General features: G+C 48.3%; 1 protein-coding gene across 4 annotated transcripts; it reads left to right on the top strand.

The window, feature by feature from the left end:
- Nucleotides 1-328: 328 nt before the first annotated feature.
- DNAJC27 (DnaJ heat shock protein family (Hsp40) member C27) lies at nt 329-19,801 on the top strand. 4 transcript variants are annotated; one of them, XR_015282630.1, is made up of 8 exons: nt 329-819; nt 1,179-1,261; nt 2,986-3,055; nt 6,349-6,513; nt 9,569-9,691; nt 11,144-11,304; nt 18,077-18,702; nt 19,389-19,801. XR_015282630.1 is itself a non-coding variant. In XM_086875406.1 (7 exons), exons 1-7 carry the CDS (start codon nt 733-735, stop codon nt 18,207-18,209), a joined length of 822 nt encoding a protein of 273 aa, XP_086731532.1. In that variant the 5' UTR covers nt 329-732; the 3' UTR covers nt 18,210-18,899. The 4 variants fall into 4 exon arrangements, 3 of the variants coding, with proteins under 3 accessions (XP_086731532.1, XP_086731531.1, XP_086731530.1); XM_086875406.1 differs by lacking the exon at nt 19,389-19,801 and having other exon boundaries at nt 18,077-18,899; XM_086875405.1 differs by lacking the exons at nt 18,077-18,702; nt 19,389-19,801 and having other exon boundaries at nt 564-819; nt 11,144-11,621.
- The last annotated feature ends 398 nt before the right edge of the window (nt 19,802-20,199 follow it).

The following is a 20,199-nucleotide window of genomic DNA, read 5'->3' as shown; positions in this document are numbered from 1 at the left end:
AGGGAATGAGTGACAGGGGACAAGGGACAGGGACAGGGAATGAGTGACAGGGGACAGGGACAGGGACAGGAACAGGGGACAGGGACAGGGAATGAGTGACAGGGAATGAGTGACAGGGGACAGGGACAGGGACAGGAACAGGGGACAGGGACAGGGAATGAGTGACAGGGGACAGGGACAGGGAATGAGTGACAGGAGACAAGGGACAGGTGACAGGGGACAGGGGACAGGGACAGGGGATGAATGACAGGGGATGAGTGACAGGGGACAGGGACAGGGAATGAGTGACAGGGGACAAGGACAGGGGACAGGCCAAGGCTGGAGGACCAGGGACAGGAAGCAGGCGCAGGAAAAAGGGAACAGGGACAGGCGACAGTGACAATGACAGCGACAAGGACAGTGACAAGGACACCGGTCACGTGACCCGGCCACGTGACTCCCGCCCTCCTCTCGGCGCCCCCTGGCGGACCGTACCCCCTCCACCTTTCCCCCGCCTTAAATCTCGCGACATCTCCCGCGGCGGGGTGGGCTGGGGGGGGCTCCACCGCGGCCGCGCCGCAAATCTCGCGAGAACTCGAGCGGCACGGCCGGGCTGAGGCGGAAGCGCCGCTTTGCCGCCATTGCCGCCTCCCTTCGGCCTCTGCCCACGGCACCGGCACCGGCACCGGCACCGGCACCGGCACCGGCACCGGCACCGGCACCGGGCCCGGCCCGCGGCGCCGCGGCTCCGCCATGGAGGCGAACGCAGCCAAGCGGAAGGAGCCGCGCAAGGCGCTGCGGGTTAAAGTCATCTCCATGGGCAACGCCGAGGTGGGCAAGGTGAGGCGCTGCGATTGGCTGGCGGACGGTGAAGGGCGGCTGGGTTGACCAATCAAGAGCGCGGGAGGGTGGGCGATTTGCGCTGATTGGCCCGTGATAACCAATCAGCAGCCGGCAGAGCCTTGTTGTTGCCGCTGGGTGGGCGGGGCTTTGGGGGATGATTGATAGTTGGGTGGGAGGGGCTTCGTGAGCATGCCGTGTTCTGATTGGCTGTCGGGGAAAGGGGCGGGGCCTGCCGCTGTTATGGGGGGAAGGCGGCGTTCCCAAATTCTGGAATTGTTGGGAATTGGCGGGAAATGCGGCTCCGGAGGAATTCCCGTGGGAATTGCGGCGGGAATTCCCGGTTTTCTGCCGGCCAGAGCTGCATCATCAAGCGGTACTGCGAGAAGAGGTTCGTGCCCAAGTACCTGGCCACCATCGGCATCGACTACGGCGTCACCAAGTGAGAGCGGGAATGTGGGAATGGCGGGAATGTGGGAATGGCGGGAATGTGGGAATGGCGGGAATGGTGGGAATGGGAATGATGGGAATGGGAATGATGGGGATGGGAATTATGGGATGGGAATGATGGGAATGGGATGGGGATGGGAATGGGAATGATGGGATTGGAGTGGGGATGGGAATGATGGGAATTATGGAATGGGAATGATGGGAATGGGAATGTGTGAATGGGATGGGATAGGATGGGAAGGGAATGGAAACGATGGGGATGGGATGGGAATGATGGGGATGGGAAGGTGGGAATGGAAATTATGGGATGGGAATGGGGTGGGGATGGGATGGGAATTACGGGAATGGGATGGGAATGATGGGAATGGGAATGTGGGAATGGAAATTATGGGATGGGAATGATGGGAATGTTGGGATGGGAATGAGGTGGGATGGGAATGGGAATGATGGGAATGGGATGGGAATGGAATGAGAATGCAGTGGGACTGGGGATAGGGATGGGTTGGGAATGATGGGAATGATGGGATGGGAATTATGGGATGGAATGGGAATTATGGGATGGGAATGATGGGAGTGGGGTGGGAATGGTGGGAACAGGATGGGAATGATGGGAATGGAGATTGGAATGAGGGTGGAATCAGAGCAGGAATGGGAATGATGGGAATGGGATTTGGTTTGGGAATGGGAATGGGTTTGGAAATGGGAATGATGGGAATGGGATGGTAAAAATGGAATGGGAATGGGAAGGGCAATGGGAATACTGGGAATGGGATTGGGAATGGGATTGGGAATGGGATGGGAATTATGGGAATGGGAATGATGGGAATAATGGGATTGAGATTGGGAATGATAGGAATGGGATTGGGTTTGGGGCTGGAATAATGGGATTGGCATGGGAATGGGAGCGGGAATGGGAATGATGGGATGGGAATAATGGGATTGGGATGGTAAAAATGGAATGGGAATGGGAATAATGGGAATGGGATTGGGAATAACGGGAATGGGATTGGGAATGGGGCTGGGAATGGGAATGATGGGAATAATGGGATTGGGATTGGGAATAATGGGATTGGGATTGGGAATATTGGGAATGGGATTGGGTTTGGGTCTGGAATAATGGGATTGGCATGGGAATGGGAATAATTCCCGTGATGGGAATGGGATGGGGTTGGGAACGGGAATGGGGTGGAAATGGGAATAGAAATAATGGGATGGGGTTTGGGAATGGGAATGGGAATTATGGGAATGGGAATGGGAAGAGCAATGGGAATACTGGGAATGGGAATATTGGGAATAATGGGATTGGAATGGGAATAATTCCCATTATGGGAATGGGATGGGAATGGGAATAATGGGATTGCGTTTGGGAATGTGATTGGGAATAATGGGATTGGGAATGGGAAGAATGGGAATGGGAATAGTGGGAATATTGGGAATGGGAATATTGGGAATATTGGGAATAATGGGATTGGGACTAATGGGATTGGGAATGGGAACAGGGGACCGGGAGCAGCCCCTGGAGGTCGGAGCCGGGCGGGATCGGAATTCCTTCCCGGAAAATCGGGATGGGATGAGAGGGAACAGCCGAGAGCTTTTCCGGAGGAAAATCCCATTTTCCCCGGAATTTGGGAATGGTTCCCGCCCGGATGGGGGCTGGGAATTCCTGGGAATTTTTTTTCCCGGCTGGGCCATCCCGGAATTCCGGGATTTTCCCAGGGTGCAGATCCGGGATCGGGAGATCAAGGTGAACATTTTCGACATGGCCGGACACCCCTTCTTCTACGAGGTCAGAATTCCCAAAATTCCCTCCGGAAAGCCGGGAATCCTTTCCCAACTTCTTCTCCCAAGCTTTTCCCATGGAATTCCCTCCCAAATCCCAGCCTGGGGTTGGATCCAGCCCCATCCCAAGGGAAGGAATTTTGGGAATTCCCTGGGAATTGGGGACTCCAGGAAGGGTCTCCCTATCCCAGAATTCCATAAAAATCCCTCGGGATGGATCCGGAGCCTCCTGGATCCCGGAATGGCTTCAATAATTCCCAAATAATTCCTGAATAATTCCCAAAAAATTCCTGAATAATTCCCAAAAAATTCCAGAATAATTCCCAAATAATTCCAGAATAATTCCAGAATAATTCCTGAATAATTCCTGAATATTTCCCCAGTAATTCCCAGACAATTCCCGGCTGATTCCCAAATAATTCCCAAATAATTCCAGGTTCATTCCGGATCCAATCCCAGGCTGGGAATGGAGGGAATTCCCTGGGAAAACGGGGAGGGATTTGGGATTTGGGAAGGAATTCCTGGGGTATCCCAAAAAAAAACCCCAAATCCCAGAAAATCCCTGGATTTCCTTTCCCAAATTCCATAAAAATCCCTGGGGATGGATCTGGAGCCTCCTGGATCCCGGAATTCCTCAGGATGGGATCCACGGATTCCCAATCCCATCCCATTCCCAACCCCATCCGGCTTTTCCCGGAATCCACCAGCTCCTCCCCCAAATCCCCAATTCCCGCTGGGAATTCCGACCCCGGAATCCCAAAAAACCCCAAACCTCCCTTCCCCCCACTCCATTTTCCATCCCCTCGGCTCCGATTTTTCCAGGGAATTTTTTTCCCTCAAATCCCAGATTTCCCAGGGGCGTTTTTTCCCAGGATTCTGTTTTTCCTGGGATTTGTGTTCTTTTTTCCCAGCATTCAGTTTTTCCCTGGATTTGTGTGTTGTTTTTTCCCAGAATTCCATTTATTTCCCTGGGATTTCTGTTGTTTTTTCCCGGAATTCCGTTTATTTCCCGGGGATTTGTGGTTTTTTTTTCCCAGAATTTTTCCAGGGATTTGTGTAGTTTTTTCCAAGGGATTTGTGTTTTTTTCCTGGAATTCACTTTTTCCCCGGGGATTTGTGTTGTTTTCCCTGGAATTCCGTTTATTTTCCCGGGATTTGTGTTCTTTTTTCCCAGGATTGGTGGGTTTTTTCCCCCGGGATTTGTGATGTTTTTCCCGAGAATTTTTCCAGGGATTTGTCTTGTTTTTCCTGGAATTTGTGTTGTTTTTTCCCAGAATTTTTCCCATGATTTGTGTCGTTTTTTCCCTGGGATTTGTGCCGTTTTCCCCTCAGAATTCCCTTTTCCCCGCCAATTTCTGTAGTTTTTCCCCAGAATTCCATTTATTCCCCGGGAATTCGTGTTGGTTTTTTCCTGGAATTCCATTTATTTCCCCGGGATCTGTGTTGTTTTTCCCTGGAATTTGTGTTGGTTTTTTCCTGGAATTCTGTTTATTTTTCCCTGGAATTTGTGCTGTTTTTTCCCCGTGATTTCTGTTGTTTTTTCCCAGAATTTTTCCCGAGATTCGTGTTGTTTTTCCCCGGGAATTTCTGTTGTTTTTTCCTGGAATTCCATTTATTTCCCTGGGATTCGTGTTGTTTCTTCCCCGGAATTTGTGTTGTTTTTCCCAGAATTTTTCCCCAGGAATTTCTGTTGTTTTTTCCTGGAATTCCATTCATTTTTCCCTGGGATTTCGTGTTGTTTTTTTCCTGGAATTCCCTTTATTTTTCCCTGGGATCTGTGTCGTTTTTCCCAGAATCTGTTCCCTTTTCCCCCCAGAATTCCCTTTTCCTGGTGAACTCCCGTCGTTTCCCCCCAGAATTCCATTTATTCCCCGGGAATTCGTGTTGGTTTTTTCCTGGAATTCCATTTATTTCCCCAGAATCTGTGTTGTTTTTTCCTGGGATTTGTGTTGCTTTTTCCCCGGGAATTTCTGTTGTTTTTCCCCAGAATTCCATTTATTTCTCAAGAATTCGTGTTGGTTTTTTCCTGGAATTCCATGTATTTCCCTGGGATTTGTGTTGTTTTTTCCCCGGGAATTCGTGTTGGTTTTTTCCTGGAATTCCCTTTATTTTTCCCTGGGATCTGTGTCGTTTTTCCCAGAATTTTTCCCCAGGAATTCGTGTGGTTTTTCCCAGGAATTTCTGTTGTTTTTTCCTGGAATTCCCTTTATTTTTCCCTGGGACCCGTGTCGTTTTTCCCAGAATCTGTTCCCTTTTCCCCCCAGAATTCCCTTTCCCCCGCGAATTCCTGTAGTTTTTCCCCAGAATTCCATTTATTCCCCAGGAATTCGTGTTGGTTTTTCCCTGGGATTTGTGTTGTTTTTTCCCAGAATTTTTCCCGGAATTTGTGTTGTTTTTTCCCCAGGAATTTCTGTTGTTTTTTCCTGGAATTCCCTTTATTTTTCCCTGGGATCTGTGTTGTTTTTCCCAGAATTTTTCCCCGGAATTCGTGTTGTTTTTCCCTGGAATTTCTGTTGTTTTTACCCTGGGATCTGTGTTGTTTTTTCGCCGGGGATTTCTGTTGTTTTTTCCCTGGGATTCCCTTTATTTTTCCCTGGGATCTGTGTCGTTTTTCCCAGAATTTTTCCCCAGGAATTTGTGTTGTTTTTCCCTGGAATTTCTGTTGTTTTTTCCTGGAATTCCCTTTATTTTTCCCTGGGATCTGTGTCGTTTTTCCCAGAATCTGTTCCCTTTTCCCCCCAGAATTCCCTTTCCCCCGCGAACTCCCGTCGTTTCCCCCCAGAATTCCATTTATTCCCCGGGGAATTCCCGTAGTTTTTCCCCAGAATTCCATTTATTTCTCTGGAATTTGTGCTGTTTTTTCCCTGGGATTTGTGTTGTTTTTTCCCAGAATTTTTCCAGGGATTTGTGTTGGTTTTTTTCCTGGGATTTCTGTTGTTTTTCCCTGGAATTTTTGCTGTTTTTTTCCTGGAATTCCCTTTATTTTTCCCGGGGATTTGTGTTCTTTTTTTCCCAGAATTTTTCCCGGGATTCGCGTTGCTTTTTCCCTGGAATTCCATTTATTTCCCTGGGATTCGTGTTGTTTTTCCCTGGAATTTCTGTTGTTTTTTCCTGGAATTCCCTTTATTTTTCCCTGGGATCTGTGTCGTTTTTCCCCAGAATCTGTTCCCTTTTCCCCCCAGAATTCCCTTCTCCCGGCGAACTCCCGTCGTTTCCCGCCAGAATCCCATCTATTCCCGGGCAATTCCCGCCGTTTTCCCGGGAATTCCCTCCATCCCGCCCCCGGGGCTGTCCCGGCAGGTGCGGAACGAGTTCTACAAGGACACGCAGGGGGTGCTGCTGGTGTACGACGTGGGCTCCAAGGAATCCTTCGATTCCCTGGATTCCTGGCTGGCCGAGATGCGCCAGGAGCTGGGGCCCCACGCCAGCCTGGACAACGTCGTCGTCGTCGTCTGCGCCAACAAGGTTCCCCTTCCCGACCTTCCCCGCGCGCCTTCCCGCCCCTTCCCCGCGGAATTAACCCGGAGCTTTCCCAGGGGTTTTATTCCTGGATTTTTCCCGGATTATTCCTGGATTATTCCCGGATTTTTCCCAGATTTTTCAGAGTTTTACCAGATTTTTCCCAGATTTTTTTTCCAGAATTTTTGGGGTTTTTTCCCAAATTTTTCCCAGATTTTTCACGGCTTTTTCCCAGATTTTTCCCGGCTTTTTCCCAGATTTTTCCCGGATTTTTCCCGGATCTTTCCCAGATTTTTCCCGAATTTTTCCCAGAATTTTCCGTATTTTTCCGGATTTTTCCCAGATTTTTCCCAGATTTTTCCCAGATTTTTCCCAGATTTTTCCCAGATTTTTCCCAGATTTCTCAGATTTTTCCCAGATTTTTTCTCAGATTTTTCCCAGGTTTTTCCCAGGTTTTTTCTCAGATTTTTTCCCAAAATTCTCAGATTTTTCCTGGATTTTTCCCAGATTTTTCTCAGATTTTTCAGATTTTTACCAGATTTTTCCCAGATTTTTTTTCCAGAATTTTTGGGGTTTTTTCCCAAATTTTTCACAGATTTTTCACAGATTTTTCCCAGATTTTTCCAGATTTTTCCCAGATTTTTCCCAGAGTTCTTGGATTTTTCACAGAGTTTTTCCCAGAATTTTTCCCAGAATTTTTCCGGATTTTTCCCAGAATTTTCCCAGAATTTTCAGATTTTTCCCAGATTTTTCAGATTTTTCCCGGATTTTTCCCAGGTTTTCCCCAGATTTTTCCCAGATTTTTCCCAGAGTTCTTGGATTTTTCCCAGACTTTTTCCCAGAATTTTTCCCAGAATTTTTCTGGATTTTTCCCAGATTTTTCATGGATTTTTCCCAGAATTCTCAGATGTTTCCCAGATTTTTTCTCAGATTTTTCCCAGATTTTTCCCAGATTTTTTTCTCAGATTTTTTCCCAAAATTCTCAGATTTTTCCCAGATTTTTCCCAGAGTTCTTGGATTTTTCCCAGACTTTTCCAGAATTTTTCCCAGAATTCTTGGGGTTTTCCCAGTTTTTTTCCGGATTTTTCCCAGATTTTTTCCCCAGATTTTTCCCAGATTTTTGAGATTTTTCCCAGATTTTTCCCAGAATTTTTGGGGTTTTTTCCCAGATTTTTCCCAGATTTTTCCCAGATTTTTCCCGGATTTTTCTGAGAATTCTTGGATTTTTCCCAGATCTTTTCTCAGATTTTTTCCCAGGTTTATTCCTAGATTTTTCCAGGAATTACTGGATATTTCCAAATTTTTCCCAGATTTTTTTCCAAATTTTTTCCCAGATTTTCCCCAGTTTTTTCCCAGAATTACTGGATTTTACCCAGATTTTTCCGGGATTTTTCCGGGATTTTTCCGGGATTTTTCCGGGATTTTTCCAGGATTTTTCCCAGATTTTTCCCAGAATTACCGGATTTTTCCCAGATTTTTCCCAAGATTTTTCCAGAACTTCCAGATTTTTCCCAGATTCCTCCAGAATTCCCAGATCTGGTTTTCCCACATTTCCCGGTGCTGGGGGGGTTGCACCCCTCCCATCCCCCATCCCTCATCCACAGCATTCCCGGTGTTATTCCCGTGCCCATTCCCGGTGTTCCCAGCCCCATTCCCGGTGTCATTCCCGGTGTTCCCATTCCCGGTGTTCCCAGCCCCATTCCCGGCCCCATTCCCGGTGTCATTCCCGGTGTCATTCCCGGTGTCATTCCCGGTGTTCCCAGCCCCATTCCCGGCCCCATTCCCGGTGTCATTCCCGGTGTCATTCCCGATGTCATTCCGGTGTTCCCAGCCCCATTCCCGGTGCCATTCCCGGTGTTCCCAGCCCCATTCCCGGTGCCATTCCCAGTGTCATTCCCGGTGTTCCCATTCCCGGTGTCATTCCCGGTGTCCCCAGCCCCATTCCCGGTGTCATTCCCGGTGTCATTCCCGGTGTCATTCCCGATGTCATTCCGGTGTTCCCAGCCCCATTCCCGGTGCCATTCCCGGTGTTCCCAGCCCCATTCCCGGTGTTCCCAGCCCCATTCCCGGTGTCATTCCCAGTATTCCCGGCCCCATTCCCGGTGTCATTACCAGCCCCATTCCCGGCCCCATTCCCAGCCCCATTCCCGGTGTCATTCCTGGTGTTCCCATTCCCGGTGCCATTCCCGGCGTCATTCCCGGTGTTCCCATTCCCAGTGTTCCCATTCCCGGTGTCATTCCCGGTGTTCTCCCGGCGCAGGTGGAGGCGGGCCGGGCGCGGGCGGTGGACGAGAGCGAGGGCCCCATTCCCGGTGTTATTCCCGGTGTTCCCAGCCCCATTCCCGGCGTCATTCCCAGCCCCATTCCCGGTGTCATTCCCAGCCCCATTCCCGGTGTCATTCCCGGTGTTCCCAGCCCCATTCCCGGTGTTCCCATTCCCGGTGCCATTCCCAGTGTCATTCCCGGTGTTTTCCCATTCCCGGTGTTCCCATTCCCGGCGCAGGTGGAGGCGGGCCGGGCGCGGGCGGTGGACGAGAGCGAGGGCCCCATTCCCGGTGTTCCCAGCCCCATTCCCGGTGCCATTCCCAGCCCCATTCCCGGTGTCATTCCCAGCCCCATTCCCAGCCCCATTCCCGGTGTTCCCAGCCCCATTCCCGGCCCCATTCCCGGTGTTCCCATTCCCGGTGCCATTCCCGGTGTTCCCATTCCCGGCGCAGGTGGAGGCGGGCCGGGCGCGGGCGGTGGACGAGAGCGAGGGCCCCATTCCCAGCCCCATTCCCGGTGTCATTCCCGGTGTTCCCATTCCCGGTGTCATTCCTGGTGTTCCCAGCCCCATTCCCGGTGTCATTCCCGGTGTTCCCATTCCCAGCCCCATTCCCGGTGTTCCCATTCCCGGCGCAGGTGGAGGCGGGCCGGGCGCGGGCGGTGGACGAGAGCGAGGGCCCCATTCCCGGTGTTCCCAGCCCCATTCCCGGTGCCATTCCCGGTGTTCCCATTCCCGGTGTCATTCCCGGTGTTCCCATTCCCGGCGCCATTCCCGGTGTTCCCATTCCCGGCGCAGGTGGAGGCGGGCCGGGCGCGGGCGGTGGACGAGAGCGAGGGGCGGCTCTGGGCCGAGAGCCGCGGGTTCCTCTACTGCGAAACCTCGGCCCAGAGCGGGGAGGGCATCCAGGAGATGTTCCAGGTGCCGGGAATAACGCGGGAATGCGGGAATCTGGGAATCTGGGAATGCGGGAATCTGGGATGAGAGGGATCCAGGAGATGTTCCAGCTGCCGGGAATTCCCAATGGGAATAACGGGAATCTGGGAATGCGGGAATCTGGGAATGCGGGAATTGGGATGAGAGGGATCCAGGAGATGTTCCAGGTGCCGGGAACGGCGCGGGAATGCGGGAATCTGGGAATGACGGGGATCTGGGAATGCAGGAATTGGGATGAGAGGGATCCAGGAGATGTTCCAGGTGCCGGGAACGACGCGGGAATCTGGGAATGACAGGGATGCGGGAATCTGGGAATGCGGGAATTGGGATGAGAGGGATCCAGGAGATGTTCCAGGTGCCGGGAATAACGCGGGAATAACGGGAATGTGGGAATCTGGGAGTGCGGGAATTGGGATGAGAGGGATCCAGGAGATGTTCCAGGTGCCGGGAACGATGCGGGAATCTGGGAATAACGCGGGAATCTGGGAATCTGGGAATGCGGGAATTGGGATGAGAGGGCATCCAGGAGATGTTCCAGGTGCTGGGAATTGGGAATGAGGGAATCTGGGAATGCGGGAATGGCTGGGGGATCGGGAATTGGGAGGGAGGAGGAGAAGGATCCAGGAGATGTTCCAGGTGCTGGGAATGAGGGGGGAACTGGGAATTGGGAATGGGAATTGGGAATTGGGAACTGGGAATTGGGGATTGGGAACTGGGAATTGGGGATTGGGAATTGGGAGCTGGGGATTGGGAATTGGGGATTGGGAATGGGAATTGGGAATTGGGGATTGGGAATTGGGGGCTGGGAATTGGGGATTGGGGATTGGGGATTGGGAATTGGGGATTGGGGATTGGGGATTTGGGAATTGGGGATTTGGGAATTGGGGATTTGGGAATTGGGGATTGGGGATTTGGGAATGTGGGGATTGAGGAATTGGGAATGTGGGGATTAGGGATTGGGAATGTGGAAATTGGGTGGGAATTTGGGATGTGGGGATGGATGAGATCAATCCAGGGGGTTTCCTGGGTGGGAATTCCCATCGGGAATGCGGGTGGAAACGGCAGGAGATGGAATTGGGAATTGAGAATGTGGGGATTGGGAATGTGGGATTTGGGAATTGGGAATTGGGGTATTGGGGATTGGGTGGGAATTCGGGATGCGGGGATGGATGAGATCAATCCAGGGGGTTTCCTGGGTGGGAATTCCCATCGGGAATGCGAGTGGAAACGGCGGGAGATGGAATTGGGAATTGGGAATGTGGGAATTGGGGATTGGGAATTGGGGATTGGGTGGGAATTCAGGATGCGGGGATGGACGAGATCGACCCAGGGGGTTTCCCGGGTGGGAATTCCCGTCGGGAATCCGCGTGGGAGCAGCGGGAGCCGGGCAGGCAGGCAAGAAGGGACGGGAACCTTCCGGAACGCCGGAATTCCCAGACTTTCTACTCGGCGCTGCTGGATCTGTGCGAGAACGGCGGGAAGCGGCCGGCGGGCGGCCCCGGGATCGGCTTCACGCGGGAGCAGGCGGAGGCCATCCGCAGGATCCGCAGCAGCAAGGACAGCTGGGACACGCTGGGGCTCAAACCCGGGGCCACCAGGTGCGGGGACAGCCGGAATTCCCGCGGGGACAGCCGGAATTCCCGTGGGGACAGCCGGAATTCCCACGGGGGGAGACGGAATTCCCACGGGAAGAGGCAGAATTCCCAAAGGGAAAGGTATTTCCTGCTGGAAATGGTGGAAATCCTGAGGGAAAAGGCGGAATTCCCACGGGAAAAGGTGGAATTCCTGCGGGAAAAGGAATTTCCTGCCAGGAATGGTGGAATTCCCATGGGAAAAGGTTGAATTCCCACAGAAAAAGGCGGAATTCCTGCGGGAAGAGGCGGAATTCCCGAGGGGAGAGACGGAATTTGCATGGGAAGAGCCGGAATTCCTGAAGGAAAATATGGAATTCCTTTGGGGAAGGGTGGAATTCCCATGGGAAAAGGTTGAATTCCCACAGAAAAAGGCAGAATTCCCATGGGGACAGCCGGAATTCCTGAAGGAAAAGATGGAATTCCTTTGGGGAAGGGTGGAATTCCCATGGGAAGAGCCGGAATTCCCGCGGGGGGAGACGGAATTCCCGTGGGAAGAGACAGAATTCCTGAAGGAAAAGACGGAATTCCTTTGGAGAAGGGTGGAATTCCCATGGGAAAAGCCGGAATTCCCATGGGGAAAAGCCGGAATTCCCACAGGGAGAGGCAGAATTCCCAAGGGAAAAGGCGGAAATCCCGCGGGGAGAGGCAGAATTCTCCCAGGAAAATGAATTTCTCGCAAGAAACGAAGGAATTTCCGCAGGAAAAGGTGGAATTTTCACAGGAAAAGGCAGAATTCCCGAGGGAAAATGGATTTCCTGCAGGAAAAAGCGGAATTCCCGCGGGAAAAGCAGAAATCCCATGGGAAAACGTGGAAATTCCCACGGGGAGAGGCAGAATTCCCATGGGAAAAGACGAAATTCCCACAGGAAAAGCCGGAATTCCCGAGGGAAAAGCCGGAATTCCTCTGGAAAAAGGTGGAAATTCCCATTGGAATGGGTGGAATTCCTACGGAAAAAAGTGTGATTCCCACGGGAAAAGGTGGAAATTCCCAGAGAAAAGATGGAATTGCTCTGGAAAAGACGGAATTCCCACGGGAAAAGCCGGAATTCCCGCGGGAAAAGGCGGAATTCCTGCGGGAAAAGGCGGAATTCCCACAGGAAAAGGCGGAATTCCCGTGGGGAGAGGCAGAATTCCCGTGGGAAAAGCCGGAATTCCTGCGGGGAAAAACCTGGAATTCCCACAGGAAATGGAATTCCCGCGGGAAAAGCCGGAATTCCTGGGAGCATCCAAGGAAAAGCCGGATTGGGATGGGATTGGTGGGAATGGGATGGGGTTGGGAATGGGATGGGGTTGGGAATCCGTGGATCCCATCCCGAGGAATTCCGGGATCCAGGAGGCTCCGGATCCATCCCGGGGGATTTTTATGGAATTCTGGGAAAGGAAATCCAGGGATTTTCTGGGATTTGGGTTTTTTTTTTGGGATACCCCAGGATTTACTTCCCAAATCCCAAATCCCTCCCCGTTTTCCCAGGGAATTCCCTCCATTCCCAGCCTGGGATTGGATCCGGAATGAATCTGGAATTATTCAGGAATTATTTGGGAATTTTTGGGGGAATTTTTTGGGAATTATTTGGGAATTATTTGGGGAATTTTTCTGGAATTATTGGGGAATTATTGGGGAATTATTCTGGAATTATTTGGGAATTATTCAGGAATTATTTGGGAATTACGTGGGAATTTTTTGGGAATTTTTTTGGAATTTTTTTTGAATTATTGGGGAATTTTTTGGGAATTATTGGGGAATTATTTGGGAATTATTCTGGAATTATTCAGGAATTATTTGGGAATTATTTGGGATTTTTTTTTAAATTATTTGGGAATTACTTGGGAATTATTTGGGAATTATTTGGGGAATTTTTTGGGAATTATTGGGGAATTATTTGGGAATTATTCGGGAATTTTTTGGGAATTAATTGGAAATTATTTGGGAATTTTTTTGGAATTATTTGGGAATTAATTGGGAATTATTCGGGAATTTTTCAGGAATTATTTGGGAATTTGGGGAATTTTTTGGGAATTATTGGGGAATTACTGGGGAAATATTTGGGAATTATTCTGGAATTTTTTGGGAATTTTTCTGGAATTATTTGGGAATTTTTTTTAATTATTGGGGAATTATTTGGGAATTATTTGGGAATTATTCAGGAATTATTTGGGAATTATTCTGGAATTATTTGGGAATTACTTGGGAATTATTCGGGAATTATTTGGGAATTATTGGGGAATTACTTGGGGAATTATTGGGGAATTATTTGGGAATTGTTTGGGAATTACTGGGGAAATATTCAGTAATTATTTGGGAATTATTCGGGAATTATTTGGGAATTATTGAAGCCATTCCGGGATCCAGGGCGCTCAGGATCCATCCCGAGGGATTTTTATGGAATTCTGGGATAGGGAGACCCTTCCTGGAGTCCCCAATTCCCAGGGAATTCCCAAAATTCCTTCCCTTGGGATGGGGCTGGATCCAACCCCAGGCTGGGATTTGGGAGGGAATTCCCTGGGAAAAACGGGGCAGGAATTTGGGATTTGGGAATTCCCGGAGAATCCCTCGGGAATTTTTTCCACGGGAAGATCGCAGCTCTCCCGGATCGGGGGAACATTCCCAGCTCCTGAACCATCCCGGAATTTCCCCAATCCCGATTCCTTAGGAAAAAATTCCCGAAGAAAATCCATCCTCCGGGAGCGGTTTTTCCCTGGAATTCCGGACTCGTTCCCAACTCCGCCCTTCCCACATCCCTGGGATATTCCAGGAGCTCTTCCCAGACCTCAAATCCCTAAAAATCCCTTGGGAAGATCCAGCTGGAGCCGGGATTTTTCCCTCATCCCAAACTTTAAACCCTCAGGAATTCTCAGGATGACAATCCCAGCCCAAATCCTTCCTTTTATTCCAAATTTTCCCCCAAATTTTCCCCAATTTCCCCAATTTTTCCCCATTTTTCCCCATTTTTCCCCAATTTTCCTGCTTTCCCCTCCCCCACCCCTCATCCTGACCATTCCCAGGGCTGGAAATTCCAGGATTTTTTCCCAAATTTCCCAAACTTTAAACCCCCAGGAATTCTCAGGATGACAATCCCAGCCCAAATCCTTCCTTTTATTCCAAATTTTCCCCCAATTTTCCCCAAATTTTCCCAATTTTTTCCCAATTTTTTCCAAATTTTCCCCATTTTTCCCCCAAATTTTCCCATTTTTCCCCAATTTTTTCCCAATTTTTTCCCATTTTTCCCCATTTTCCCGCTTTCCCCTCCCCCACCCATCGTCCTGACCATTCCCAGGGCTGGGAATTCCAGGATTTTTCCCTTATCCCAAATTTTACACCCCCAGGAATTCTCAGGATGACAATCCCAGCCCAAATCCTCACATTCATCCCCAAATTTCCCCATTTTTCCCCATTTTTCCCCAAATTTTCCCCAATTTTTTTCCTTTCCCACCCCTCTCCCCCCATTCCCAGGGCTGGGAATTCCAGGATTTTTCCCTTATCCCAACTTTTACACCCCAGGAATTCTCAGGATGACAATCCCAGCCCAAATCCTTCCTTTTATTCCAATTTTTTCCCAATTTTTCCCCATTTTTCCCCATTTTTCCCCAATTTTTCCCCATTTTTCCCCATTTTCCCGCTTTCCCCTCCCCCACCCCTCATCCTCACCATTCCCAGGGCTGGGAATTCCAGGATTTTTTCCCTCATCCCAAATTTTACACCCCCAGGAATTCTCAGGATGACAATCCCAGCCCAAATCCTTCCTTTTATTCCAAATTTTCCCCAAATTTTCTCCAAATTTTCCCAATTTTTTCCCAATTTTTTCCCATTTTTCCCCAATTTTCCCCCAAATTTTCCCCAATTTTTTCCCATTTTTCCCCATTTTTCCCCAATTTTTCCCCATTTTCCCGCTTTCCCCTCCCCCACCCCTCATCCTGACCATTCCCAGGGCTGGGAATTCCAGGATTTTTCCCTCATCCCAAACTTTAAACCCCCAGGAATTCTCAGGATGACAATCCCAGCCCAAATCCTCACATTCATCCCCAAATTCCCCCATTTTTCCCCAATTTTTCCCAAATTTTCCTGATTTTTTTCCTTTTCCCACCCCTCTCCCCCCATTCCCAGGGCTGGGAATTCCAGGATTTTTCCCTCATCCCAACTTTTACACCCCAGGAATTCTCAGGATGACAATCCCAGCCCAAATCCTTCCTTTTATTCCAAATTTTTCCCAATTTTTCCCCATTTTTCCCCATTTTTCCCCAATTTTTCCCCATTTTTCCCCATTTTCCCGCTTTCCCCTCCCCCACCCCTCATCCTCACCATTCCCAGGGCTGGGAATTCCAGGATTTTTTCCCTCATCCCAAATTTTACACCCCCAGGAATTCTCAGGATGACAATCCCAGCCCAAATCCTTCCTTTTATTCCAAATTTTCCCCAAATTTTCTCCAAATTTTCCCAATTTTTTCCCAATTTTTTCCCATTTTTCCCCAATTTTCCCCCAAATTTTCCCCAATTTTTTCCCATTTTTCCCCATTTTTCCCCAATTTTTCCCCATTTTCCCGCTTTCCCCTCCCCCACCCCTCATCCTGACCATTCCCAGGGCTGGGAATTCCAGGATTTTTCCCTCATCCCAAACTTTAAACCCCCAGGAATTCTCAGGATGAGAATTCCCACCCAAATCCTCACATTCATCCCCAAATTCCCCCATTTTTCCCCAATTTTTCCCAAATTTTCCTGATTTTTTTCCTTTTCCCACCCCTCTCCCCCCATTCCCAGGGCTGGGAATTCCAGGATTTTTCCCTCATCCCAACTTTTACACCCCCAGGAATTCTCTGGATGACAATCCCAGCCCAAATCCTTCCTTTTATTCTGAATTTTCCCCAAATTTTCCCAAATTTTCCCAAATTTTCCCAATTTTTTCCAAATTTTCCCCAAATTTTCCCCAATTTTTCCCAATTTCCCCCAATTTTTCCCGCTTTCCCCTCCCCCACCCCTCATCCTCACCATTCCCAAGGCTGGGAATTCCAGGATTTTTCCCTCATCCCAAACTTTAAACCCTCAGGAATTCTCAGAATCACAATCCCAGCCCAAATCCTTCCTTTTATTCCAAATTTTCCCCAAATTTCCCCCAAATTTTCCCCAATTTTCCCAATTTTTCCCAATTTTTCCCCATTTTCCCGCTTTCCCCTCCCCCACCCCTCATCCTCACCATTCCCAGGGCTGGGAATTCCAGGATTTTTCCCTTATCCCAAATTTTACACCCCCAGGAATTCTCAGGATGACAATCCCAGCCCAAATCCTTCCTTTTATTCCAAATTTTCCCCCAAATTTCCCAAATTTTCCCAATTTTTCCCAATTTTTTCCCCAATTTTCCCCATTTTTTCCCATTTTTCCCCATTTTCCCGCTTTCCCCTCCCCCACCCCTCATCCTGACCATTCCCAGGGCTGGGAATTCCAGGATTTTTCCCTCATCCCAAATTTTACACCCCCAGGAATTCTCAGGATCACAATCCCAGCCCAAATCCTTCCTTTTATTCCCGAATTTTCCCCAAATTTTCTCCAAATTTTCCCAATTTTTCCCATTTTTCCCCAAATTTTCCCCAGTTTTTCCCCATTTTCCCCAATTTTTCCCCATTTTCCCGCTTTCCCCTCCCCCACCCCTCATCCTGACCATTCCCAGGGCTGGGAATTCCAGGATTTTTTCCCTCATCCCAAACTTTAAACCCTCAGGAATTCTCAGGATGACAATCCCAGCCCAAATCCTCACATTCATCCCCAAATTTTCCCCATTTTTCCTCATTTTTCCCCGATTTTCCCAAATTTTTCCTTTTCCCGCCCCTCTCCCCCCATTCCCAGGGCTGGGAATTCCGGGATTTTTTTCCCCCTCATCCCAAATTTTACACCCCCAGGAATTCTCAGGATGACAATCCCAGCCCAAATCCTTCCTTTTATTCCAAATTTTCCCCCAAATTTTCCCAAATTTTCCCAATTTTTTCCCAATTTTTTCCAAATTTTCCCAATTTTCCCCCATTTTCCCGCTTTCCCCTCCCCCACCCCTCATCCTGACCATTCCCAGGGCTGGGAATTCCAGGATTTTTTCCCTTATCCCAAATTTTACACCCCCAGGAATTCTCAGGATGACAATCCCAGCCCAAAAACTTCCTTTTATTCCAAATTTTCCCCAAATTTCCCCCAAATTTTCCCCAATTTTTTCCCATTTTTCCCCGATTTTCCCCATTTTTTCCTTTGCCCGCCCCTCTCTCCCCATTCCCAAGGGCTGGAAATTCCAGGATTTTTCCCTCATCCCAACTTTTACACCCCCAGGAATTCTCAGGATGACAATCCCAGCCCAAATCCTTCCTTTTATTCCAAATTTTCCCCAAATTTTCTCCAAATTTTCCCAATTTTTTCCCAATTTTTCCCCATTTTTCCCCCAAATTTTCCCGCTTTCCCCTCCCCCACCCCTCATCCTGACCATTCCCAGGGCTGGGAATTCCAGGATTTTGCCCTCATCCCAAATTTTACACCCCCAGGAATTCTCAGGATGACAATCCCAGCCCAAATCCTTCCTTTTATTCCCAATTTTCCTCCAATTTTCCCCAAATTTTCCCCAATTTTTCCTTTTCCCTCCCCTCTCCCCCATTCCCAGGGCTGGGAATTCCGGGATTCTCTCCCCAGGGCTGGGAATCCCGGGATTCTCTCCCCAGGGCTGGGAATTCCGGGATTTTTCCCTGATTCCCGGTTTTTTTCCCCCCGCAGGGAGGAGGTGAGCAAGGCCTATCGGCGCCTGGCCGTGCTCCTGCACCCCGACAAGTGCCCGGCCCCCGGCAGCGAGGACGCCTTCAAGGCCCTGGGCAGCGCCCGCGCCGCGCTCCTCAAAAACATTCCCTGAAAATTCCCGGGAAAAAACACAAAATTCCCATTTTTCCCAATTTTTTCCCATTTTTTCCCAATTTTTTCACATTTTTTCCCGATTTTTCCTGATTTTTTCCAATTTTTTTGTGATTTTTCCCCTTCAAGGCCCTGGGCAGCGTTCCTCAAAAACATTCCCTAAAAATTCCCGGGAAAAACCCAAAAATTCCTGGGTTTTTTTCCCCAAAATTTTCCCGATTTTCCCCCGATTTTTTCCCAATTTTTCCCAATTTTTCCTGATTTTTCCTGATTTTTTCCTATTTTTTGGTGATTTTTCCTCTTCAAGGCCCTGGGCAGCGTTCCTCAAAAACATTCCCTGAAAATTCCCGGGAAAAAAACCAAAATTCCCATTTTTTCCCGATTTTTTCCCCATTTTTTCCCATTTGTTTCCCAATTTTTTCCCATTTTTTCCTGATTTTTCCTGATTTTTTCCAATTTTTTTGTGATTTTTCCCCTTCAAGGCTCTGGGCAGCGCTCCTCAAAAACATTCCCTGAAAATTCACGGGAAAAACCCAAAAATTCCGGGAAAAACCCCCAAAATTCCCGGATTTTTTCCCATTTTTTTCCCAATTTTTTCCCATTTTTTCCTGATTTTTCCTGATTTTTTCCAATTTTTTTCTGATTTTTCCCCTTCAAGGCCCTGGGCAGCGCTCCTCAAAAACATTCCCAGAAAATTCCCGGGAAAAAACACAAAATTCCCAATTTTTCCCAATTTTTTCCCATTTTTTTCCCATTTTTTCCTGATTTTTCCTGATTTTTTCCAATTTTTTTCTGATTTTTCCCCTTCAAGGCCCTGGGCAGCGTTCCTCAAAAACATTCCCAGAAAATTCCTGGGAAAAACCCCAGAATTCCCATTTTTTTCCAATTTTTTCCCAATTTTACCATTTTTTCCCAATTTTTCCTGATTTTTTCCCGATTTTTCCTGATTTTTCCTGATTTTTTCTGATTTTTTTTGTGATTTTTCTCCTTCAAGGCCCTGGGCAGCGCTCCTCAAAAACATTCCCTGAAAATTCCCGGGAAAAAACACAAAATTCCCATTTTTTCCCGATTTTTTCCCCATTTTTTCCCATTTGTTTCCCAATTTTTTCCCATTTTTTCTTGATTTTTCCTGATTTTTTCCAATTTTTTTGTGATTTTTCCCCTTCAAGGCTCTGGGCAGCGCTCCTCAAAAATATTCCCTAAAAATTCTCGGGAAAAACCCAAAAATTCCGGGAAAACCACAAGAATTCCTGGGTTTTTTTCCCCAAATTTTCCGTATTTTCCCCCAATTTTTTCCCAATTTTTTTTCGATTTTTTTCCCAATTTTTCCCGATTTTTTCCCAATTTTCCCCATTTTTCCCCTTCAAGGCCCTGGGCAGCGCTCCTCAAAAATATTCCCTAAAAACTCCCAGGAAAAACCCAAAAATTCCCAGGAAAACCACAAAAATTCCTGGGTTTTTTTTCCCAAATTTTCCCGATTTTCCCCCAATTTTTTCCCAATTTTTTCCCATTTTTTCCTGATTTTTTCCAATTTTTTTGTGATTTTTCCCCTTCAAGGCCCTGCACCGCGCTCCTCAAAAACATTCCCTGAAAATTCCCAGGAAAAACCCCAAAATTCCCAGATTTTTTCCCAATTTTTTCCCAATTTTTTCCCATTTTTTCACAGTTTTTTCCCATTTTTCCCACAATTTTTCCTGATTTTTTTGCAATTTTTTCACATTTTTTTCCCAATTTTCCCGATTTTTCCCCTTCAAGGCTCTGGGCAGCGCTCCTCAAAAATATTCCCTAAAAATTCCCGGGAAAAACCCAAAAATTCCCAGGAAAACCACAAAAATTCCTGGGTTTTTTTCCCCAAAATTTTCCCGATTTTTTCCCAATTTTTTCCCAATTTTTCCCCATTTTTTCCTGATTTTTCCAGATTTTTTCCGATTTTTTGGTGATTTTTCCCCTTCAAGGCTCTGGGCAGCGCTCCTCAAAAACATTCCCAGAAA

This window comes from Cyanistes caeruleus, chromosome 2 (assembly GCF_971803275.1).
Source record: "Cyanistes caeruleus chromosome 2, bCyaCae1.hap1.1, whole genome shotgun sequence".
Lineage (NCBI taxonomy): Eukaryota > Metazoa > Chordata > Aves > Passeriformes > Paridae > Cyanistes > Cyanistes caeruleus.
This window is presented reverse-complemented; position numbering and strand designations above follow the sequence as displayed.